The 25,817-nt window shown below is 40.6% G+C and overlaps 1 protein-coding gene across 1 annotated transcript in view; it reads right to left on the bottom strand.

The window, feature by feature from the left end:
- ntng1a (netrin g1a) overlaps nt 1–25,817 on the bottom strand; it is a 337,096-nt gene that overhangs the window by 34,908 nt on the left and 276,371 nt on the right. Inside the window, exon 10 of the mRNA XM_034705917.1 lies at nt 2,798–2,970. Coding sequence (XP_034561808.1) covers nt 2,798–2,970 — 173 coding nt within the window. The remainder of the gene's footprint in view (nt 1–2,797; nt 2,971–25,817) is intronic.

Genomic DNA, 25,817 nt, shown 5'->3' with positions numbered 1-25,817 from the left:
TCAGCAGGGACAGCCTTGCATTTCTATACATTTTTTTTTCACAGCGTTATTACATTATGGATTTTTTCCCCTCCAAGACAAAGTATAATAATGCACTTTATACTAAGACTGTTTTTCATCACTTGCAGGGCCGAGGGAGTATGAGTGTCCTTGTGTGGTAGTTATGAATGCTCTGAGGAGGAGGTCCGGATGAGCACCTGTGTGTGTCTATGCATGCGTGTGTGTGTGTGTCTGTCTGTGTGTGTGTCACCTTTTTTAATAATGTGCTGTCAATCTGAGCTCAGGGATCGGCCATTTCACAAACCCTCCCTAAGTCTCATAACACGGCTCCACTGGGAGGCAGAATAAGTCATCAGCCGGTGGCCCAGAGTCCTCAAGCAGCAGCAGCAGCCGCCAGGAAAATCAGAAATCACAGCAGAGGCAATAAAAGGAGGAGGGGGTAAAACTGGGCTTTTAAATTAATGCCAGCACTCTCGAACCAATGCCACCGCTGCTCATCATGATGCTGTTTAGGCTGATGAACAGCAGGAGAAGTGAGCGCTGTTAGTTCTGTGTTTTATGCAGCCTGTCTTTGATACATAATCATCAAATACAGACGCTCGGTCCATGGCCCATCACTTTTAAAAATAACCACCTAGACGCTCCCCTGGTGTTACTTCGGGACTATATATGGGGGCGTTCCAGTTTCAGACAGTTCCAGTCTAGTTTAGCTACCTTTCTCAGTAGCTTGCATGGCTGTGTTCTGAGTCAAATATCTTCCATGTAGTTTAGCTGTTTTATTGATCATGTAGTGCGGTATCATCCTAATGAGCTACAAATTGGAGCAGAGTAGAGCATTTTTTTATTTATTTTTTTATCCAAAGTGAGGCCATAGAAAATCTGTTATCATGATTTTTGGCTTTGTAAATGTCAAAAAGATCAATTGTACCGGAGATGGAAAGAGGCATTTGCTCAACTGTGAATAATTCATTAAGGTGTAACTGATACACATTAATAAAATATTCATTTTAATCACTCTTTACTTAATAGGCTGTTTGGCATACCCATAAAGGGGATGAAGGGGCAGATCATACATATTTTTCTCCTCATCTTCTGTAATCCATGTAATCTGTAGCTCGATCAATCTTCATTTTTGAAAACAACACTTTATTCCTTCAGAGAAGAAATGTATCGACCTTGCACGCTGAAAACCTGACTTACAGGTTTACAGGCTGTACCAGTCACTTCACCTGTTGAGCACAGGTAAAATAAACAGAAAGGTACAGTGAAACCCTGACCTGCACTCTCAGACAGAGGAGAGTGTTCATGGTCTCTGCAGTCAGAGCTCTGACTCTCTGTGCTCAGTGTTTTTTTTTTCTTATAAAGAGGAGGACATTAACAAAGAGTGAAGTCAGACAGGTTATCTGCTGCTGCTGCTGCTGCTGAATCTGCTGCTTATACCTCTGTCGACACAAAGGTCAGTGAGGAGGACTCAGATAAACCTGCTGCACCTGCTCAGTGTGCTTCAGTTACTGTCAGACCCGCTGTGTGATGCTGCAGAACATTTGCATACACTGGCTTTGTTTTAAAAATGTAGTTTCACAACTGGCGACTTCACACATGCCAGCACTGTTTTCTGTCATCACACAGTTTGTCCACATTTAGCTTCCTGTTTTGAGCTGCCTGGAAAAAGTAGACAATTGGGGATATTTGTCTAGCAACCTTAGAGTTTAGCTGCATGTTTTTTTGTCTTCACACACAAACAGAGAGTCACAGGCTGTAAACTTTATAATTGAATTGATAAAAGCTTGTTTAAACACTGAATATAAAAGTTTCAATCTTGAAACCAGGGTTCCTCAGGAGGGGCTGCAAGCTGAGCTGTCGCTGGCAAAATCAACATCAAAATGATCAGCACGGGGCTCTTGAAAATAAACCACTCAGGTGACTAGATTAAGTTAAAAAAAGATTGACATAATTCACAAAAGCTTCATATTGAAAACCTGATGACGCTGAAGGTATACCTCCCAATTTACAGCTTCTGATTTTGCTGTTGGGTAAAAAGATGAGAGAACCAGGTCCTAATCCAGAACCACTTTACATTTTCGCAAACACACTAAAGGTCTCATAAATCTGGAAGTGTGTTTTAAAATTCTGCAACCTCTCTAGAATAATCAAGTCCATATCTGACAAGACTAGACACAGCGGGATCAGGTCTCAATGTGGTCTAGAGAGGAAAAAGAAGCAGAGAAATCTCCTTTTTGTTGCATTTCATAATAAGAATAAAAGTTTCACGAAATTTAAAGTGGAGTTTAGACACTGTCAAGACATACCAAAAATGACGACCTAGCTTCCAAAACAGTGAGAGGTGTAGCCAAACTTTAAAACAAGTCTAAGTTTTGCCAAAATTTTCAATGTTAAAGTGGCTAAATGTGACAAATGTTTCCACAAGGTACAACCCAAAAAATGTCATTATTCTGCAGACTGACTAATTGATTTGCTGGGTCCATGTACTCTAAGGAAGTGTAACATCTTTTGCCTTTGCGTGCATATTTTTTCAGAACCAACACAAATAAGATACATAAAAAATTCTCTCCCATGTCTTTGATCTGTTTGAAACCTCAATGTGAACACAGTGAATGGCAGAGCTCTGCAGTATGTCACACAGGAAGCTGCTTGAATCAGGATTGAACTTTTTTTGTATTCAATCTAACATTAAAAAATTGCTGCTAGTGTATTAAACTCCCCCTGTCATGTCTGTGTCCATCCATCCATCACCCTGTGTGTGTGTGTGTGTGTTTGTGTGTCTCTGTGTACTCACAGATATTAGCCGTGCCCTTGGGGATGGGCAGGTAGGAGCCGGCGCTCCATGCTCGGCCCTGGTAGTTCCTCTTACAGCGGCCGCAGTCGGGCCCTGTGGTGTTGTGTTCACACTCGCAGCTCAGCTTCTCTTTGTCGAACACACAGCTGTTGGCGTGAAGGTTGCACTTGCACCTGTCATAGAGGGGGGAAGGGAGGGGGAAGTTGAAAGAGGACAAACATGTCAACATGAGTGAATTTTTGTAGCAACACGGGAAGCTTTTATTTTGTTGGACAACGTGTCTGAAAGGCAGCGTGTCCTTGACTAGCGATGGCGTTTGAACAGTCAGAACGGCTCAAACTGTTTCTTCTTCGACTTCAAGAGGAGTGAATTCAAAAGAAGGAGAACAAATCTGGCATCATTATTTCCTCCCTTTTCTTTCTGTCTGTCCCCCCTGCACTCGGGAAGGTAGCTGGGTTTTAATTGTCCCACTGGAGGATGCATAATTGTGGTAAGGTCACAGTCGGCGGGCGGGGAGGGGATCAGGAGAGAGAGGAGCAGGACAGAGAGGAAAACAAGCCGAGCTAAACGGTAGAACCAGCAGAAAGAGAGTAAAAACGTGGAGGCTTGCAGCTCTGAACAGCTCAGAGTTAGCCAGAGGGCGGCGAGGAGCTGCGTTCACTATGACAAATTAATATGAGATGAGATCTCAGAAGCATATTTCCAGTTAGGAAAGAGGGGCTCCCTGAAGGTGCACTAAATCCTCCCTCACATCCGGCTCACCAGAACCTCCATTTAACAATAAACTCAGCAAATTCATTTTCTGCTGCGGCTCGACGAGCATTGAGGGGATATCTACCTGTTAAATTAATTTATGATCCTCCAGCAGCAGAAAGACCTCGCAGGAGTGCAGACAACTTTGAATTGTTTTTACACTTTTTAACGAACTTTAACAGAAAACAACATGACTCAGTGATGAACTCTGAGACTGTGCAATTACACAACATCTGATGGTTTTTAAAAACTTTATGTAACAACAGGATCTCTTCTATTCTCACCAGATCATATGCAGAAACAAACACAATATCTTACCTTAAAACTATAATGTCATGATTACTAGGTTACTGGAGAAGGAATGACCTTCTCATTACCCCTCACCCACTGCATTTCTTTCTTCTGCTTTTGCTTTGATATATTGTATAATTTGTTATGATTCACCAAATGTAACTCCATAAAGAAGTGTTGAAAAGCTACAGATTCTCATTAAACATTTTTTTTCATGATCTAGGATTCTTTAAAAGTCTGTTATCTTCCAGCAGAACAAACCCACCTCTCCTCCTTTACAACACATGGTTCTGAACATAAAAAAGGGTAATACTCATGATTTCTCCTTTATTAGACGTCAGAGGGATTTCACCTTCATAGTCTTCTAATCTGAGGTGAGCCTTAGCTAGTGTAGCGCAGAAACAGCCGGCAGAAATGTCCTTCAGGGGGACACTTTTTACTTTTAGATCTTGAGGATGTTTCAGAGCCGGCACTTTAAACCTTCATCAAAGATAACATGTACAACACAGGTATCTGTACTTCTGCTGGATTCAAGGATGAATTTATTTTTCCAAACTAATTTGAGCACCTTCATCCCAACTATGAGTTTTTCCTATGTTTAAAAAAACATGTAATCTGCCTGTAATGAAAATGACAGTAAAGTTGAATTATTTTGTATCATATTATATCATATTTAATCATACAGTATGCTGAACTGTCCTACAGAGTTCCAGGACAAGAAAAAAAGGAACTATATGCAAATACTTGTGCACAGTATATAATCTGGTCGTTCTGACTTGTTATCAGTGGGAACGGATCATAATTTGCGCCTACAGATACTAAAAAATCCATGGTTGCAGATTTGTAATTCTTAAATTTTTGTAATTTGTGCACACACATTTTAAATCCAATCTGGGTGCAAAAATTGCAAATCGGTTCTTGCAGATAACAAATTAGTTCCCACAGGTTACAAATTCATACGCACATAAACTGTACTGTAATCTAATGCAGTCCAAGTCCAAGTTACTAACTAACCCTTAGACCTTTCTGGAGTCCCAGAGCTCCATTGTCTTGTAGGTTCCACTGAGCTGCCGTAGGCTCCAGCTTCTACTACTCGTCTCATCACTATCACCTCTCTCTCTTATTCTCCTCTATCCCTCTTTCAAGACCCAACTCGGTCGAGGCATGATGGCTGTCTAACATGAGTCTGGTTCTGCCTGAGGTTTCTGCCTCTTAAAAGGAAGTTTTTCCTCACCACTGTATCTAGCTAAATACTGCGATGTGCAATGCTCATGATGGATTAAGGTGGGGTCAGACTGAGTCTTACCTTGTCTTGAAGTTGGGTCTCTGTACTCTACTTTGACATAGAGTGATCTAGACCTCCTATGTTTATAAAAACGTCTTGAGATAACATTTGTTGGGATTTGGCGCTATACAAATAAAGATTGATTGATTGATTGATTGCATCCAGTCCAGTCCAATCCAATCCAATCCAGTCCAGACCAGTCCAGTCCAGTCCAGTTTGTATAGCACTTTTAAGGCAGAGGAACAAATGTTAAAAATCATTAAAATGTAGAGCAGTGACTCCAAATGAAAAGCCAGATTGAAAAAAAGTTGTCTTCATTTTTGTTTGTAAAACATCCATAGAGCTTGCCATTCTGATATAAAAAAAACCCAGAGAATATGCCGAATCGTATCGTACTGCATGGTCTTATGCCAACACATGGTACTGTATTTTACTGTACCATATGTGATTTGGTCGTACCGTAGCATTCTTAACTGTGCTGTATGGCATCATATAGTATTTGGCCGTATCGTGTAATACTGTTTGGTATTATATTGTATTATATAGTATTGCATGTTGTGTCCTATCATAGTATGTTGACATATTATATTGTACAGTATTATACTATACTGTATTGTATCATATCATACCACAATGCAATACTAAATCATAACATATTTCATTGCACCATATTGTGTTGTATTATACTGTACCCCTTCTCACTGCCCTGTATTTTACAGTATGTTATTGTACTGTCTCACAATGTTGTGTCCCAGTAGGTGTCCTCTTTCCTTATTCTGACTGAGACACACTGAGGTTCAGTCGTTTTAAGCAGTATCTGCCATATTTTGCCCCCCACCTCATCTGTTCCTGTTGTTCTGGTGTCCTACTGTTAGAGAGTGGAGCTTCAGTCCCTCTCTGTTTGACTTCTGAAGCTGAATCGTGTTTGATTCTCAAAGATAACCTTGTTGTTTCTAAAGCGTACCAGGAGTCAGCGTCGTGTGCCAACACTGGCTGCAACTTAAAATACAAACTAAAAAATCTGAGTTCCAACAGGCGTGACTCATCACAGATTAATGGAACTGTGTTTGTTTATTTTGGGACAAAATGCCGAGAGGCAGACAGACAGACTGGCACTGTTCAAACCTTTCAAAGTGCCCTTTCATTCAGCTGCTTTTTCTAACCAGGGCCCAGGTGAAAGGCATCTCTGCGCTTGCTCCTCAGGCAGAGAGAGAGAGAGAGAGAGAAAAGATGGAGGGAGAGGTGTTGACGAGGGAGATGACACAGATAGCCCCACAGTTGTGTTCACTGACATCTTAGTGAGAACGACAGCTGGTCTCTCTCACCCTGCACATTCTGCTTCACCACAGCTTAGCCTGATCCTCCCATTAATTAAATAATTTGGAGGAAAGTCTTAAATCATTCAGGTCCCCTTGACCCTGATAGCAATCGTAACTGCTGCTTGTTCCAAATTTAAGTTCGCCGAATAAAGGCTTCACTAAACTCAGAAATATTCAGTCTGATGTAGAATCATTTGTCACTATACCACAGATATTACCAAAGCATGAAAAATAGACCCATCCACAGTCTATAAAGAACGAAGCTAAGAAGATTGCAATTGCTACCTGAACAAACTGACTCATGACAAAATTTCAGGTCTGTGTGATATTTGAAAGGGGAGGGAAAAATGAACAAGAGGACAAATTATTCAGTAACTAGACATATACACATATTTGGTACACCAGAGAGAAACTGAAACCACAAGTAACTAAATGCATACATCTACATTATTACCTGTATGTATGAGAGCTGGCTCATAATTAACATAGTTGTAATGTAATTATAAATCTTCAGTTACTTGTCCTGTGGTTGTCTGCACAATATTTGAAAAGTATGACCTTTGTAAAGGTGAGCTGCAGTACAGAGAGCTTTAAAAGAAAGGTGTGTGATTTAGTACTTAGGCATGGAGCCAGCTTATCATGCTGAAACATGTGCTGCTCTATCAAACAGAGGTTTCCAGTGTGGTTGAAGGTACTCCGTTATTATGTGTAGTAGTAGTGTGCCCAACTGCTGCTCAACAGTCCATGAAGTTGTTGTTATATTGAGCCTGGTTATCTTTTGTCTATGTTTCTTATTTAGAGAATTATTGCTTTGTCATATTTTGAATTTGGTGCATAAATTATAAAACCCAGATTTCTTATGTTTTCTCATTCCCTCACTGCATTGCCCCCAACAGATTATTCAATTAGTAATATGTGCTGATTAATTAATTGATTGAGCTACTCACCCAGCCCTGTGTTTAATTTCAGTCATCAATAGCAGGAGATTAGCAGGTGCAGCTTGAATTCTGTGACACACTAGTTCTATGTTGGGGTACCGCAGATCCCTATGTCATCATGATTGTGTGTCTTTTGAAGTTCATCATCAACAGAGTTTAAAATAGATGGTCATTTAGTTCATGCTTCTCTTATTACTATCTCATAGGTATATTGGGACATGCAGCATTTGGAAGAAGTAGTAAATTAAATATATGGTGTGCAAAAGTAAGCTGTCTAAATCTGTTATTTCATCATATCACATATATTTTTTATCAACATATATAACTTATGCTGCTCAGCTCATTTTTAGGTTGCAGCTGACACTCAAAACCTCCCTGACACTGATAAAATATGATATCATCTTTGAGAGATATTTATAACTTTGGTTAAAAATGTTCAAAGCTGACCCTAAGTGACTTTTATTCTGACAGCTTTCTATAAACCAATCCTGATACAGAGCCTTTAATGTTAAAACATTGCTATGGTATACTTAAAGAAACAGGAGCAGATATTCTTTTTCATTTCACACCCTGTTTGTAGTTTCTCACTGAGTCAATTTTTCAGTGAACAGACTATGACAGTCTGCATTAAAGGTACTGCAAAGATCCAAGCAGCAGCTTCTGTGGATGAAGACTGATGTCAGTGCTTAAGTCGCCAAAAACTTCAGTTCCTGCTGTGTCCACTAGAGGCTTTCTCTTAAAGTGAGTCAGTCCTGAAAGAGCCCCATGTAAACATGTCCAACTTTACAGCATTGATAAACATGTTTACAGCCTGGTACAAAAACAGTTTGGGTCTATAGCTTATTTCTCTATTCATGACAACTGCACAGGCTTACTTTATAAAGAACTCACCTGTTCACATTAGGTTAATGATTAAAGATAGTCAGAATAGGGGGCGTGGCCTGTTTGAGTTACAGGTGGTAGCTGTTAGCTGTTGGCTGGGTGTCACCTCAGCTACAGTCCTTGCACTTCACCTTAACAATTAATCTGTCTTTCTGTGCACTTCATTAAAGCCACAGGACGTCCAAGAAGGATGACACAGAGCTTTTACATTTTTAGCACTGATCAGCAGATATCTGTGACTGTGCTTACCATACCAGGTTAGTTATCATTTTTGGTCTCTGTGTTACACTGATGTAATTGTGGCAGCCTGTACATGGGAGTCAAGATTGATGTCAGTTATTCTTCTGTCATTGGCTCAGCATGTTGGGTACAAGCTGCAAGCTCATGTAGGTACTTCTATACTGGTAAACTATTATGGTGACCTATCACCACACATTAGTTTTCAGTTAGAGTTTGAGTCTTTCATTATAAAACTGCCAGCTAATGATTTGGCCTTGGGCATAATGTAAAACTGTAATACTTCAGGGTCTGCCAGTCCCGTTGTTCTCTCTAGATCCACCCCGTTGTCTAAATATGGTTGCTTCTGGCTCTAAAACAAACAAACAAACAAAAACAAGATGGCAATGGCCAAAATGCCATATTGGAAACTTCACAGTCCACAAACCAATGGGAAACGCCACAGTTAAGACATCCATTTCTTACACACAGTCTCTGCACAATCTCAGTAATTTCCTGCCCACTCTGACACAAAAAAAGGGAGCGATCTGAAAAATGGTTAAAGTGGTTTGAGCTGAGTCAATGTCTATTAGAAGCAGAAAATCAGGATCCTTCACAGCCGTGTTCAGTGTGTCTTTGCCTCGCTGTTATAAAAGTCTTGTTACTGTGAGTGAGACGAGTGGGAGGCGAAGTGGTGTGAACTGACTTCACATGGAGCCCTTTGTGGTTTAACCTTCAGCTTCTTTTAACCTCGCCAACGTTTTAATCAGCATCCAGAAATGATAGCGCCTTCGGCATAATGATGGAGACCGCCAGTGAGGCCCTGAGGGTCTCAAACCCACCAGAGCTGTTGTGCTGCCAATCAGTGGTGGCTCCTGAATGTGGATACCAGGGGAGACTCCTCTGCTCACTGCTGCACCAGAAACAGCCTTTCCTGAGCCAAACAAACGTGGATTTAGCAGCATTTTAATAACATATTTCATCCAGGGTTCCACTGCATACAGTGCTGTGGGCCTGCTTCACTTTAAACGTTTTGTTGGTTTTCTTCTCCTGACTTTCCATCAGTCTTTTTATCATTCTTTTCATATCTCTCTTCTTCATCCACCTATTAGTCTGTCATTTTGTACGGCGCTCCACTATCGCCCATTAATAAATATTCATGGTGCCAAGGCATCTTTGTTTTTGTGTGGTTCTCTCAGAGTGATATTGCCTCAGGCATTATTGAGCGTGCCAGCCACCGGCTGCGAGCTAAAGGTCCTGATATGTATTCATAAAATTACCCATGAGGCTGTGAGCTCAAATTGCTACACTGGCAAAAAAAATAAAAAACCTTGACTGAAGTTTTGATTTCATTTTGTTTGAGAAAAAGGAGCAAACATTTTCTTTTATCCAGCAGGAGTTTAAAGTTCTCCTTGAAATACAGAGAGACAGGAGATATTGTTTGGTGTAAATTTATTATATTTCTTTATCCTGGTGGAAATGAGAGCGGAGCAGCCGGAGCTTACCTGCAGCGGTGTGTCTCTGACCTCTGCAGTAATGGGATTCTGATTGACACCATGGGTGCAGGCGACATATTGCGCCTCCCCACTGATGATGGCAGCAACAACAAACAAAAACAAAGCAGCCCTGTGCCCTGTGTCTCAAACTAAATGCCCTTTTCCTCCTATCACTCCAGCCATTATTCTCATAATTCCATTCAGCCGTGTCCTGACACTGCTCCATTTTGCTCACTGAGGCTGCAAAGCCAAAAGTATCAGCCGGTAATTAATAGTAATTATCCATAATCCAAGCCTACAACATCCCTGGCGCACAAAGCTGCTGATCCCAACAAATTGAGCAGACTAAACTCAACACGGTCCTTAAGTGGGTTAACTAAGTGAAGCAATTAAATTTCAATCTAACGCCCAGGTGTTTTCATAGCAAGCCAATTGGGTCAAATGCTTGGTTAATAAACGCCTTTTTTAGCTCGAGTCTGTTTTCAGTGTGTGCTGTAAATGAGCGACAACACACCAGGGGTGAAGAGGGCGGGCAGTGGGTTTATGAGGGGGGAGGGGCGGCTCTAAAAACACTTGAGCTTAATTATATGAGAACGAAATAAAGATGCAGGGGTGGATGCTGAGAAATGCCCTCAGGTGTGCGCGTGTGTGTGTTTAGATAATTGCACAACACACAATGAAATTTACTATACAATAAATAAGTCCCACCTGATCCCCCAGCTCTCTCTCGTTCTTACACATACACACACATTCTGTTCTGTATAATACCAACAGGACACTATCATTTGACACTCACCAAGTGGGGACAAGCCATTTTGAAAAAAAAAATTTAGTAGAGCATCCACTTTTCATCCCACTCCCTTGTTTTCACTTTAGATAAAGTTTATATTCTTTAATGAAAAAAGTGTCAGAGAGAGGACTTCAATCCTTCTGATGATTCCAGACCAAAGGGGGAGCACATTTTCAACTGGTTACGCTCTAACTGGTTTTTATTGCTGAACCATTTGTGTTTATTTCCATTGGTAAAAAACAGTCCACATGTATGGACCCTAGCAGAAACCAAACATGGCTGATTCTGGATGAGCTATGAGGCTGACCAGAGCCCAGTTTGGTGACCTGTTAACCAGGATCACCAGGACTTCCCTGATGATGACCACACTTTGTTTAGAATGTTTGTGAATCTTAATGGTTTTATTACAAGATAACCTCTAAATACAGCAGTCTTTGTAAAATGAAATACTTTTTTGAGGGTAATTATCAGCACTTGTACAAACACCTCCTCAGAAGCTTAATCGACTCTGCTCTCCCCCCGTTGAAATGTCACCAGCAGCAGCCGCCTGTATCAGCTTAAAACAGATCCTTGTGCCTGCTAACGTGTTACCTGCTAATTGCCTCCTCTACCTCTTTCCCCCTGGCCTGCAGTGCATTGTGGGAAGTGGAGGGAGTGAGACCTCAGATCCAGCTCTCTTGGGATGGACCTCGGCCCCAAACCTCCCCCTAATTATATCCTTCTCTTCGCCTTCTGTCCTCCTCTGTGAAAAGTTGGCAGTTTGAAGAAAGTGGAGACTGGGAAAAACGCAGCACACTCTCTTAAACGTCAATTTTTGCTTCAATTTGTTGGGAAAATACATTCACAGAGGCGCTGCATGAAGACAAAAGAGAGACAGAAAATGTGTGTTCTGTCTGAACACAGAGTCCTCAGTGTGTGATGCAAAACTATATCTCCAGCAGATCCTCTAAAGCAGTGGTACTCAACCTTGTCCTAATCAGGAGCCACATTGACGAAAAAATATTTTTGCAAGAGCCACAATCCAAAAACGCTCCTTTCCTCCCTGAAACCATTATGCATTTGAGAATATGGATAATAGTAATATGTTACTAAGGAATGAAAAGCATAATGTACAGTGCAATAACTGTGATTTATTATTTTCACTGCAACCACAAAACACACATTGCTGATCATCACTAACAGCAGATAACAGACAGCATGTTTACTGATCATCACTGTCCATAACAGCAGATAACAGACATCATGTTTACTGATCATCACTGTCCATAACAGCAGATAACAGACATCATGTTTACTGATCATCACTGTCCATAACAGCAGATAACAGACAGCATGTTTACTGATCATCACTGTCCATAACAGCAGATAACAGACATCATGTTTACTGATCATCACTGTCCATAACAGCAGATAACAGACAGCATGTTTACTGATCATCACTGTCCATAACAATAGATACAGTAACAGACAGCATGTTTACTGATCATCACTGTCCATAACAACAGATACAGTAACAGACAGCATGTTTAGTGATCATCACTGTCCATAACAACAGATACAGTAACAGACAGCATGTTTAGTGATCATCACTGTCCATAACAACAGATACAGTAACAGACAGCATGTTTACTGATCATCACTGTCCATAACAACAGGTACAGTAACAGACAGCATGTTTACTGATCATCACTGTCCATAACAACAGATAACAGACAGCATGTTTACTGATCATCACTGTCCATAACAACAGGTACAGTAACAGACAGCATGTTTACTGATCATCACTGTCCATAACAACAGATAACAGACAGCATGTTTACTGATCATCACTGTCCATAACAACAGGTACAGTAACAGACAGCATGTTTACTGATCATCACTACCCATAACAACAGATAACAGACAGCATGTTTACTGATCATCACTGTCCATAACAACAGGTACAGTAACAGACAGCATGTTTACTGATCATCACTGTCCATAGCAGCAGGTACGGTAACAGACAGCATGTTTACTGATCATCACTGTCCATATAACAGCAGATATTAGACAGCAGGGGTTGTCAGAACAGTAATGTTGTACTTACTTCACACTCAATGTGATTTCTGACACTCCTTCTGCCGCACAAGTGATTTGAAGTCGGGCTCTGCGCTGGAAACGGCGATCCGAAGGGCCTCTGTTGTGTGCTGCAGACTCAATCTGTTTCGGTTGCGACATTTTATTTTTGAGAGCGCAGAGAATGCTGCTTCACACCGGTATGTGGACGGAAACATTGAGATGATGCGTCTTGCCAGTCTGGAGATATTTGGGAGATGCCCCACCAGTTTCCAAAAGTCCACGACATCTGTAATCCGAAACTGACGCTGAAGTTCATCTGAGCCCTTTAACTCCACGAACTCCATTTGAAGCTGCACAAGTCCGAGCTGGTCGCTTATTTGCTTCATTTCATTGACCTCAACCAGGAATGGGTTTTTCACAAGTAGAAAAATATTGCTATGGTCCTTGAAGTCGTGGAATCTTGATGTGTAGTTTTGCTTGAGCTCAGTTAGCACGTCACAGAATTGTGATTGACAGGGCAGGAGAGCGTCTGCATGCATCGCCATCACTTTCTGCACGGTGGGGAAGAAACGGTAATCAGAACCACGGACACTTTGTTCGAGTACATCCAGTTTGTCAGAAAATACACTGACAGCCATGTAGAGCTCATACACGGTCTTGTTTCTTCCTTGCATCTTGAGATTAAGTTCGTTCAAGTGCTGCGTAATGTCACACAGGAACGCAACAGACAGCACCCACTCTTTATCATCCAAAAAGGAAAATCGGGAAGTCTCCCCTTGGCCGACAATGAAGGATTTCAGGGGTTCAAGCAGGTCCATGAAATGTGCAAGCATACGTCCTTTAGACAGCCATCTGATCTCGGTGTGTAACACCAAATCTCCATAGTGAGTGTCAAACTCCTCACACAGCAGTTTAAAATTTAAGTGGTTTCTTGCACGGGCCCTTATATAATTAACCACTTCGATTACATTTGCCATCACTTCATTCAGACATTTGAACTTAGCAAACAAGGCTTGTTGATGAACAATACAATGGTATGAGAAAATACCCTCAGCAGCAGCCCCGCCGTTTTTCAGCGTTTCTTTCAGCAAGGCCACGGCTCCGTTCCTCTTACCAAGCATCGCCGGTGCGCCATCTGTTGTGAATGCTGTGATTTTTTCTGGTCCAATGTTAAACTTTTCTAATGTTTCCAGCACAGCGTTTTTTATTTCAATACCCGTTGTTCCATTTTCCAGTGAAACCATGTCAAGCAGTTCTTCTGTAATGTCAAACTTACTGTTGATCGCTCGGATAAAGATGAGTAATTGTGGCGTGTCATTGATATCCAAGCTTTCATCCATTGCAAGGCTGACAAACTCAGCGGATGACAGTTTTTCCTTAAGAGTATGTGCAATGTTCTCTGAAATGTCTGATGCCCTCCTAGCTACAGTAGAATCCGACAGTTGAATTTTTTTTGCCTCTCGTTCCAGGTCTTTTTTCTCAGGAAACAACGTTGAACAAGCCAGCAGTATGCAATCCTTCACCATTTCTCCATCAGTATATGGCTTCATCTTTTTCATCAGTTCATGTGTGATTTTGTAGGATGCCTCTGTCGCTCTCTCACTCGTATTAGTGTGGAAAAAGTTTTTTTGAGCAGTTCGGTTCTGTTTGAGTCTGGCCAGCTTTTCCGCCCTCAGCTCTCCACCTTCCGGAAAGTCGGTACTGAAAATCGGGTGTTTTGTGTCGTGATGGCGCTGCAAATTGGACCTTTTAAATTGTGAAATGATGTTGTCACAAAGCAGGCAGATGCATTTTCCCGAACCGGTGGAGACGAAGAAAAACTCGAGTTCCCAGTCCTCTTTAAATGTTCGATATTCCTCTTCATATTTTCGTTTCTTGTATTCCTTTGCCATTTTTGCATAGTGCTGTAAGCTAGTTTTCCAAGTGTGACGGAGCAATTATCTCGCGCACCAGCAATCGAGCGGGAAACCTGAAATAATTTGTGATTGGTTGTTCAGAGGGATGGGGGGGGGGGGGGCTTAATGACTGAAGTGTGTCATGACTGATGTGTGACTTGTGAGCGATAATGAAATGCTGATGAATTCTGCTGACAATGTTTTTCTTTTTCGTTTTTTAAAGATTTTTTTTAGATTTTTCTTTTTTAAGTGGACTTAAAAGAGCCGCAACTAGTCTTAAAGGAGCCGCATGCGGCTCGCGAGCCGCGGGTTGAGTATCGCTGCTCTAAAGTATTTATCAAGCATGCGAAAACATCTCCATCACTTTAACTTTAAGGCTGGTGTAACACTTGAACCAAGGCTGTGAGGAACAAGTAAATGGATGAGAACGGAGAACAGACAGGTTATGCAGCTGGGCTTAAAAACTATTCAGTTGTACATAAAAAAAATCCAGATTACCTCACATCACCTCCTACTTTTTCATTCACTTACAGAGACTCACAGGAGAGAGTGAGAGAAAGACTGTTTTCATTGTACAGATGTCATCAAGAAGTATCTACAAAAGCTCCAGTTATATTTTTTAATGGTGTTTGGCTGTGTATTTGTTTAAAAAGTGATGTGCTTAAATAGCCGATTAAATCCTGGTGTGGCACACTGTGATCACCCAGCTGCTGAACTGTGTTAGTGGGCTCAAGAACTGCGGACGGCTTTACAGATTTAAAATGTGCAACAGTAATGACATCATTATTTGACACTGAGTGAAACAGCAACTAGCGTGTGAGTGTGTGAACTCACTAGGGAGAAAATAAGAAATAAGTGTGTGATCGACGTTGTTTGAGTCGTACTTTGCCGACTGCCAGCCAAAGTGGGCTAATCAACCATTTGTGCTAAGCACCTGGCTTTCTCCTTTCTCCAATCACAATGACTGACACTAATAGTAAACCCACAATTGTAAACATGATCATGTGTTGGGATCAGCTGTTCATTAACTGCTTCTAAGGTTGGATTATTGGGTGGATGTTATGTATCATGATGCTGCTGCAGATTTTTTTCTTAAATTTCCCTAGGGCACTGGTGGCCTAGCAGTCTAAGCGCCCCACATACAGAGGCTACAGTCCTCGTCACAGGGGTTGCCGGTTTGATCCCTGGCTGGTCGACCATTTCTTGCATGTCTTCCCCTTCCTCTCTTCTCCCCACATTCCTGTCTCTCTTCAGCTGTCCTATCAAATGAAGGCAAAAAGGCCAAAAATATAACTTTAAAAGAATAAATAAAAAAATTCCACCACATCCCAAAGGTTCCTTGTTGGGTTGAATTGCCAGTAAAATACAACAACATTTTCAAAATACACTATTATGAGCAGATTTATCTCCAAGACATGGTGGAATTTGTTGGGTTTAGCCAATAAAGATGAGTAAACTGATGGTCATGAAGGCAGGCTGGTCAGTTTAATCAACACTCGTGTTTCAACCACAAAAACCACCAGTAGCTGCCAGAACCTTTAACCCATGGCAGCATGTATCCATTACAGTGAATTCTGACCCAATAATCAGAGCAGAAAAAGAGACTGATCCAACCAGGTAAAGTTTTAAGGATCTCTATTGTCCAGTTTCTTTACACCCATAACAACAAAAGCCACATATCTCTGTAAAAAACAAAATAAACGGCACCTGGTTGGTTGGGTCTTCAGCTTCAAGGTAAGTTGTGTCGTACATTAAGGATTGCTAATCTGCAAATACAATGTTTTTTAATGTTTTATTAGAGCTTTTCTTTCGGCTTGAACCAGTGCAAACATTCACCTTGAGTAAAACAAGGATTTTGTCCTTGTAACTAGATATTTCTCTAACTTGGCAATTCTCTGCAAAAGGCTCCTGAATGAAAATCTCAGTATATCATCTGTTTCTAAAATATTCACACTGAAAAGTATGACTTGAAAAGCAGCAGTCATTTTATTTCTCCATTTCTACTTGCCTGTATGCATTGACCTGCAGCCGCATGATTCAGTTGTATTTCCTTAAAAGCAGCTGGAGATGTGTACCTAGACTGTCAGCTGTGTGCAGTCAGTGGTGCTTGTTGCAGCTCTGCAGGTTCAGTTCATCTCCGGTTCCCTGCATCGAGGTAAACGTGTCGTCTGCCTGCATCAATCGGTCCGGGCCATCCATCTATCGAGCCTCTGCATTACTAATGTATGCAGTCGGACATGCTATCCAAGCAGGAGTCAATCAGGAGGTCTTTACTGCCTGTGACATGCCAGGTCAGCTCGATACCATCGACATGCTGGGCCTCACTGATACTGCTTTCAGCTAAAGACTATTGGCTGTGGACCCAGCGACAAAAAATGCACTGCAGAGGAGTGAGACAGCTCCATCAGGGGGAGGACAGAGTGGTGGGGATTGGAAGGTGAGGCAGGTGGAGGAGTGATATTAAATGATTGTGTCATTTCATAAGAGACATAACTGATTGGAGCCTTTAAAGGAAGGAACTCCCCAAAGAACCTGAAGTATTGATCGGTTTGGGTTGGTAGCTGTGGTCCAGAGACTGTAGGAGGTTAGACTGCATCTGACCTCTGAGTGTTGGTGTGTGTTTTGGAGAAAGTGTGTGTGCACAAAATGAGAGGAAACACGAGTAATGGTGCAACATACCCCTCATCCACAGTCTACATTTTATATTTTCTGTCAAGTGTTCAACAGCATGTTCTGTTTGGATATTTTTTAATTAAACCTAATAACTCAGTGTTTAATTTGGATAAAGACACACTGCACATGCAGATACTATTCCCGCTTTATATGTCATTATATGCACAGCAATTTCATAAATCCAAACCAGCTAGACAACAGTGTAGAGGCTAGGTTTAATTAAAGTGTTCAAGGCTGCATGTAAACAGGAATAAGAGGCGATTTTTGTTTTCACTGGCAAATACAAAAGCTTTCAAGGACTACTGTCTTTTCAGGAATAAGGACAGTGCATAAATATCTAGTTCATGGTTGTCGACTCTCACAGGGAGACAAAACAGTGGTGAGATCATGGCAGCAGGATGACTTTCCTATCTCTATTCATCATGTTTCTGTTGTTTCTTTATTTCTGGTTTGGTCTTGTCAACAAACAAAAAAACAAGATAAAAATCAAATCATCCACTGGGGCTAGGGAGAGAGGATTTTTTTTTGCCTTTATTCAATAATTTACAGCACCACCACAGCCCCTCGCATCCTCCCATTACGGCTTTATGCTTGTACCTGTCCATGGAAGAAAAAGACATGGGACAAGGCCGTCTATGTAGAGCCTCCTCGGCTCAGGTACAGCCTGCCGGAGGTCGTTTGAACTCTGTTGAGGCTTTTAAGAATCACTTTAAGACCTACTTTGGTTCCCTTTTCCTCCGATCATATTATCTGTACAGGGAGCTCTCACATGTCATACTGGTAGTTGTTTACATCCCCCCTCTGCCAACCGGACTACAGGGTCCAACGTTCTCAACGCTGCCATAGCCAGACTCCAGAGAGACCTCCAGAGTGCCCTCTTCCTGATTTCCAGAGACTTCAACCATGTATCTATTTTCTACATAGCTTATTATTGTATTTGTATAACTTACTGTGTGTAGAACAACCCCCCCCGGAATAAATAAAGTATTTCTGATTCTGATGATTAACTGGTTTAAACTTGTTTTTAATTGAACCTTGTTTTTTTTTCCAGAACATTTCCTCTCTATATACAGTATAATGTCTGTTTTTTTGCTGGCATGTAGCCTGTGTCTGCCCTTGTAAGGCACCTTGGTGCAGAACATGTTTTGCTATTGAGGTGCCATAAAAACGTAATGCAACGTAACGTTACGTAATGTAACATAACGTAACGTAACGTAACGTAACGTAACGTAACGTAACGTAACGTAACGTAACGTAATGTAATAACATGTAATAATATGTAATAATGCGTAATTTAACGTAATAAAATGTAAATGTCTAAATGACATTGTAACATTGTAATGTAACATATCGTATCGTACCGTATCTTAAAGTAATGTATCGTATTGTACAGTTTCATATTGTTGGTCTCGCCTCATCTCGTCTCACATCACTTCATGGCAAATGTTGTTAATAATATAAATGGATTGGACAAATAAATAATGAGTAAATAACGACTAAATATAAAATATAATTATACAATATAATTTGAATACTTAGTTTCTCATATCTCTAACTCTGGCTGCAACAATTGAGTCTCCAGCAATTTAAATTTAAATAGCTCATAACAATCAGCCAAAATTTGGATTCAAACATTAAAATTCTAACCCTTATAGTCTTCAAAATCATCAAATTTTATAATAAATTTCAATCACCAGCAGCAAGGGGAATGAAAAGCTGCGTTGTGGTCCAGAAAGATGACTGTTCTCCATTCAGTCTGGTTCTGTTCTCCATTGAGCCTGTCTCTATTCTCTAGTGAGTCTGGTTCTGTTCGAGGTTCCTGCCTGTTACCGCTCTAGACCTGCTCTTCATGGGAAGTGTCGTCAGATAACTTAATGTTGGCTTTGACTATGATTTGTTGCTATACATAGTCACTAAATAGCAGACAATATGGACATAATAAAAGCGTATCTTTTTTCAATGTCATGGTAATTGTTATTTTGTTACTCCATGCCAATGTCACCACTCATCAATCTTTGACTCTCTCCTCCTTCTATAACCCTGATGTCTGGGGTAGACATCTCCCACCAGAGGCCAAAATCTGAAACCTGGACCAGGACCCTGAGATCAGCTGTAATTACAGAGCATGTTGGCGGTTTCCCAACATGCAGAGAGGTTAACTCTCTGTGCTCTAAGCATCTCTTTTACCCCTAAAACCCCCCAGGCGATGGTCATTAAAGCTCAGTGCTGAAAGCAGGAATTCCTGATAGACCAGAGGGGGCGATGTTTACACTGAGTTGAATGTATGGGCTCCTGGTGATGAATGAGAACAGTGTGAGATTTAAAGAGTGGCTTGAAGGAGTACGCAGGTGTGACCGTGAGAGAGGAGATAGGAGAGCAGGGTTTGTGTGTGTTCACATCTGGGCATCTGGGTAGGTGTTTTTGCTCCTCATATAGAGGGTGAATTTCTGCTCATGATTTAGGCTCCATCCAGTCAGAAAGATTTGATAAATGGATGGATACTATGGATGCAAATATGTATACTAATTGGCTAAGTTTGGGCTCGCATACTCAAATCATGATGTTTTTTTTCTGTTTTAATCATTATTACTTTTTTCTATATACATAAACTTATAATTAACAGTTAAGGAGTGTACTGATTATGACAAAAGCTGGAATACTAAAACAAAAACAAAAACAAAACATGGTTCATTGGTCAAAACTGGACAGTGGAAGCCAGGAGGGGCTGCAAGCTGAGCTGCACAAGCACTCTCAGTTTAAAGGTTAAGATTTGTTTAAAGGTTTCTAACATAAGTCAGGATCTGTTTGTCTACTAAACCAACTGTCTTGATTAAAAGCAGGGAAACAATGCACAACAGAAGTTCATGTTTAAACTCTGTTGGTGGGGCTTCGGGGAGCTGAACTGCTGCTCAAGCTACCTCAGAAAGTGTCTTTGAAGAGTTCCTTCTAGTCAACATTATTTGAGATTCATTTTTGGGCTTGTTGTCTTTCTCTGTTGTAGCAGCGAGAGAGAGGAAGTGTGGAGGGGGGCTGTAAGATGACATGCCAGGTCTCCCTTCTTGAGATCTTTGATCTCAATGGGACCAACCTGGTTAAATAAAGGCTAAATGAAAAAATGCACCTAATTTTGTTGGGATCCTGCAACCAGCGTGATGTGAACTATAGCCTCTGTTCATAGGGGGCCTGCTCTACCAACTGAGCTGAACTGGAGCCGCAGTGTTTCATCAAGTTACATTATAAAGGTAGAAACAAGCAGGGTGTAAAAAGTGATTGGGATATGGAAAAGAAGAGGTTTGAATTTCTATTGTTGAGGTATTTCTAAAATGGTTCTATATATTAGGAAAAAGTATGGAGTTTATCATTATTTTACATTGATTTCATCACAATCAAGAACCAAAACTATGCTATCATCCATACTGGATACAACTGGTCACTTTGACTACTTTATTTTTGCAGAATAACCTTTGCAGCAATATGAATATATGTGTGATCAGTGAATAGCAGGTGAATATGCGATAACAGAGGAAAAGACAGAGTTAAAGAGAGCTATAGAATAATAAAGTACAGAATAGAATAACTGGATGTCTGTGTAATAAAGTTGTAGTTACTGTGCAGTATGGACAGAGCATGCAGCAGCAGAGCTGAGGAAACAAAGTGGGCACACTTTACAGGAGCTGTCCGTTCAGCACCACAAACCACAATACACACCAGCACACTGACAACGTATTTATAGTAAAACACAGAAAAATACTGCTGTTTATTTATTTATTTCTCAACCAGAGGATAAATCCCTGGGGATTCACTGTCTTAGCTTCATGTTTGTCTTCAGAAAACAAGTCTCTAATGAGAGTTTATAATATATTCAAACTTTTTCAGCTGGAAATGACAGAAAAATGACGCTGCTATAAATAGTTTGTTTACAATAAAGGTATGTATTTTTTGTGGATACACTTAAAGTAGGGAGTTTTTCACCAGTGGCCATTGACTTTTATTTATCCCTGCAGACTGAGCACTGCAGGTACCACACAGTCATTATTAAACCTGTGGGGAAAGAAGGTTTAAAAATGCGTCATATATTTGTTTAATCTATTAAAGGTAAGTTGGGGAGACATCCAAATGATGTTATGATGATACATTATTATGCTATTAAATTAATAATTGATGCTTCAGTAACAGCACTATAGCAACAAATAAATGAAGGTCAGAGTAAAAAGAATAGTGACACTTGTTAAAAGAATAAAAGTATATAGTTATTAGGTGCAAGTTGGAAGACCAAATCAAGCTAAAAGTGCTAACATCATGCTGATCTACCTTTTTACGGCTAATTTTCTTTCAAATCAGGTTCACAGACATGTTGACTGAGATGGTTTTGAAAACAGAGCAGCCTTTTCTTATTAAATCACTGACGTTTATGCTGCGTGTTCGCTGCATTATTTAAGTAATTCACAAAGAGAAAATGAAGCATGGTAAGATAATTACATTTTCTAAAAATGTGCATCAATACAGAAACTCAGTGCTTTTGAGAAAACTTACAAAGGCTTAGGAAGATTTCCATCCTGCAGGCTGATGTTCTTTCAAAAGCATGAGTAAAGAAGTATTGGTGTATAGCAAAAATATTTTAATAATACAAACTGGGAATGTGTTTTTGTCTTAATTTCTTAGTGAGTAAAAATACTCATCTTGTGCGTTCAGTCTATTGGTTTATTTAAAAAAAATTTTTTGTGTTGAATGTTTAGAGTTAGGGTGTAGCAAGAAGTTAGTGATGGATGACTGCCGGCCAACACTAATTTCTTTTTGCAGTATTGTTTACACTATAAGCAACTTAAGCAATCTGAGACGTGTTCAGATCAAAAGTGAAAAGAAATCTGGCCCCAGATATGTTTACAAAATAATATCTGTAATTTCTTGGTCCATTGCAACCCCCAGAAGAACGACGCCTGTTCATCTGTCTATGCAGAATCTCAGTTTCATTGTAAATTTTAAGTTTTAAAGAGGCTTAACTCTGAAAAAGAAGCAGATTTTCTTGTAATTAACAGGTCTTACATTTGCAGAAATCATGATGTCAAGATCATGATGTAGATTAGTCAAAAGTCAAGCTTTATCAGGTCTGTCCTCAGTAGAACAGTAGAGGAAAACATCTTTTAAAATGTTTGTTTAAATGGAGGCCGGATTCATGACTTCTGATGCATTCCAGGATGTCAGGAAATCTAAACACTGATTGTCTTTAGTGACACAGCATCAAGCAGATTTGATTCTCAGTGTAAATGTTTGATCTAGAACAGATTATTTGCTGCTCTTGCATGCAGATATCTGTTTATAAAGAGATAAAAATTGTCCTCAGATTTGCACTGATAGGAGCTGGGATGTCCTTACCGTAGATTGGGTTCTGCCTGTTTTTGCTCTCCATACAGACAGTATTTTCTTCCAGACACCTAAGCCTGCTGACACCTGATTGGTTAATACTAGTTGGTCCAGATTGTTTTTTAGCATGTGTAAATTTGTGGGCATCCTCACATGTATTGATCCCTGCTGTAGTCCTGTAATCATTATAACAATCAACATCTTCTCTAAAAAATCCGCATGGTGCTGCTGGGAGTTACATTAACCTGACAAAAGGAGCAAAGGTGTAAAATTCAATACAGCACTTTCTCTTTGTGCGATTGTTCTCCTACTCCTCTCTGTCGGCTGCAGATCTTTTGTTCGTTCGTGTTTCTGCTTCGAGGCTGAAACTCGTCTGCTGGTCAAACAGAATGAGCGTCTGCATTCAGATAACTCGCTCACAATCCCTTTTCATGACTCAACGATCCCATTATCAGGCACTTTTATTCATCACTGCCCGTCGTCTCCACATCACTGTCAGATATCTCCCTCCCTGAGCTCTCTGTGTGTGAGTGTGTGTACATGAGGTGAATTACACAAACAAACTGAATCATAAAGCTACCGACACCTCCCTCTCCCTCTCTGTAATAAAAGCTGTTTGTGCTCTAGTCTATGAGGGGGAAATATCACCATATGGTGTTTTTTACACTGTATAGAAGCTTTCCTCTCATGTCAGCATGACGCTGTACGTCTCAGTGGGACATCAGACATACCAGAGGATGTTACCTCTGACTGTGTTCTCCTACACATCTTATCACTTCTTTATTTCACCCAAGTAAAGGTGAGCTGTAGGTTTATTTGTTGATGGTTGTCAGTTCATATGTTCATATAACTATTATTGTATTAATTTAAAAAAACAAATTGAAATTAAATTAAAAAAATACACCAAGACCCATATTGTAGTCTTTATCTACACATGCATCGACCTCCTGTAAATTTCCTTAAATTTCCTGGGTGGGCCATATGTGTGAATGCAAACAGCAGAATTTTTCACCCAGAGTTTACATATATGTTTTCCTACCAGCCTTCTAGTAAAATTTCCACAAAAAGTTGGGGTGAGCTGATAAGAAAACACAGCAGCTAAAAGTCAGAAAAATAACCTCCTGTGAGATGGGAGGTCTGTTTACACATAGCATTAGTATGAAGACAAAAGATGTCAAATATAAATTCTGCTTCTCCTTTCATCTTGGACATCTTGTTAACATTACACAGTGACTATTACAGTGTCCATTTTACATCATGTTAGACCTCCCGCTCTGGTCTGACAGGGAAAACTTGTGTGGATAACTGGAATATTTCAGTTAGTCTGACCTGAATATTTTTTTTCAGAAGTGCATGTGTTAAGTAATCTGGCTGCTCTCTCCGTGCAGGTCTTGGTACTACTCCAGCCATGAGTCCTCAACGAAGCATGCCAGCGATAATTTTTGGAGGCTTGTCAACCCAGAGCATCTTAGAAGTGGCTCTTATGTTTGGCAACGTAATACTTCTTTGCTATTCAATCCCCTTTTTATTGAATAGAAAAAGACAAGTGCAGAGAAGTGGAGATGATAGAGGAGCATTGGAAAAGCAGCAAGTGAGATATTTTACATGTTCTCTAGCAAAACCCAGAACTGAAGGCCACATTCATGTAACAACAACAACAAGGAAGAAATTCAATCTTTTAGTAATAGAATGTCTTGAAGTCACAAATTAGCAAAAAAAAGTTTTTAAGATCATTAGCTGTAAAGCTTCCAGAGCTGAACTCTCCTCCAGTGGCTGACAACGGCAATCACACTGCAACAGCATGAAGGTCATCCATCAGGAGAAACAGGCAGCGAATTCAGAAACAATGCAAGAGTCCATAACACATGCAACGACAGAAATGCACTGCACATGAAAAAATGTGCTGCAAAGAAAGTCCCCTAAAGGCCTGGAGCACTTCAGGTGTGATGATTTATCCCATGTGCAGAGCGCTTGCTGCAAATGCCTGTGCGTTAGCAGCACGTTATTTGCAGCACATTTCTGTAGAAGCATTTTTCCTCAACTTTTGCATCGATTTTGAATATGCAGCATGTTTCTCTTTAAGGGCACTATCATGGCTGCTGCGGTGTGAGTGTCCTTGCCACCTGAAAAAAAAAAATCTAAAATATCTTTACAACTCTACTGTTGCAAAAAAAAAAAAAAAAAAACAGCCTCACTCTGATCATGTAGGACAGCAACAGCCAGAGTGCCCTATTCCTGATCTCCGGGGACTTCAACCCATAGACTGTATAAATTATGGACGTAGTATCCATGAAGTCACCCATCTGTTCCTGAGCGCTGTTTTGAAGCCAATCGACAGCGGCAGCCATATTGGGAATGCAGAACTCAACCAGGAAGAGTGTGACGTAAAGAGGCGGCGTTTGAGCCTCCTAGCCAACAGCTATGTGTTCCCGTCAACATTCACCCCCCGTACAGTGTGTGCCGATGGAGAAAGAGCCAAGCTGTTTTTTGAACCAGGCTGTAAACATGTTTATTAATGCTGCAAAGATCGTCTTTTTTGAATTGGTGTCTATGTGGTTTCTGGTGTTTCTGCAGCCAGCCTCAAGCGGATTCTTGATAAATTGAAGTTTTTAACACTTCCGCATGGGCTTCATAGTTTGAGACTGGAGGTTGCCGCTTGCTTCAACCATGTACTTATTTTCTATAACTGTATTTGTATAAATTATTGTGTAGAGAACAACTGTAAAAACTGAATTTCCCCCATGGGATAAATAAAGTATTTCTGATTCTGATTCTGATTCTCATACATTACAATCTGAACTCAATGGTTGAATATACATGCAGGCTCATGAGAAAGAGTAAATTACAGCAACATAAAGAAGAAAACATGTTCAAACTTGTTTTGAATCGAGTATTTCATGATTGTATTTGATTCACAGACTGCGTAACCTCCCTCTGATCTCTACCAGTAACACACTCATCAGTATGGTTGTGGTGGTAGGGGGTGTTGGGGGGGAGGAGATGGGGGTGGGGTGGCTGCAAGTGAAGGAGAGGTCAATGAGGAGATTAGTCATGAAGCCCTGA

This window comes from Notolabrus celidotus, chromosome 17 (genome assembly GCF_009762535.1).
Source record: "Notolabrus celidotus isolate fNotCel1 chromosome 17, fNotCel1.pri, whole genome shotgun sequence".
NCBI lineage: Eukaryota > Metazoa > Chordata > Actinopteri > Labriformes > Labridae > Notolabrus > Notolabrus celidotus.
The sequence above is the reverse complement of the archived record's forward strand: the minus strand, read 5'-3'. Positions and strand labels throughout refer to the sequence as shown.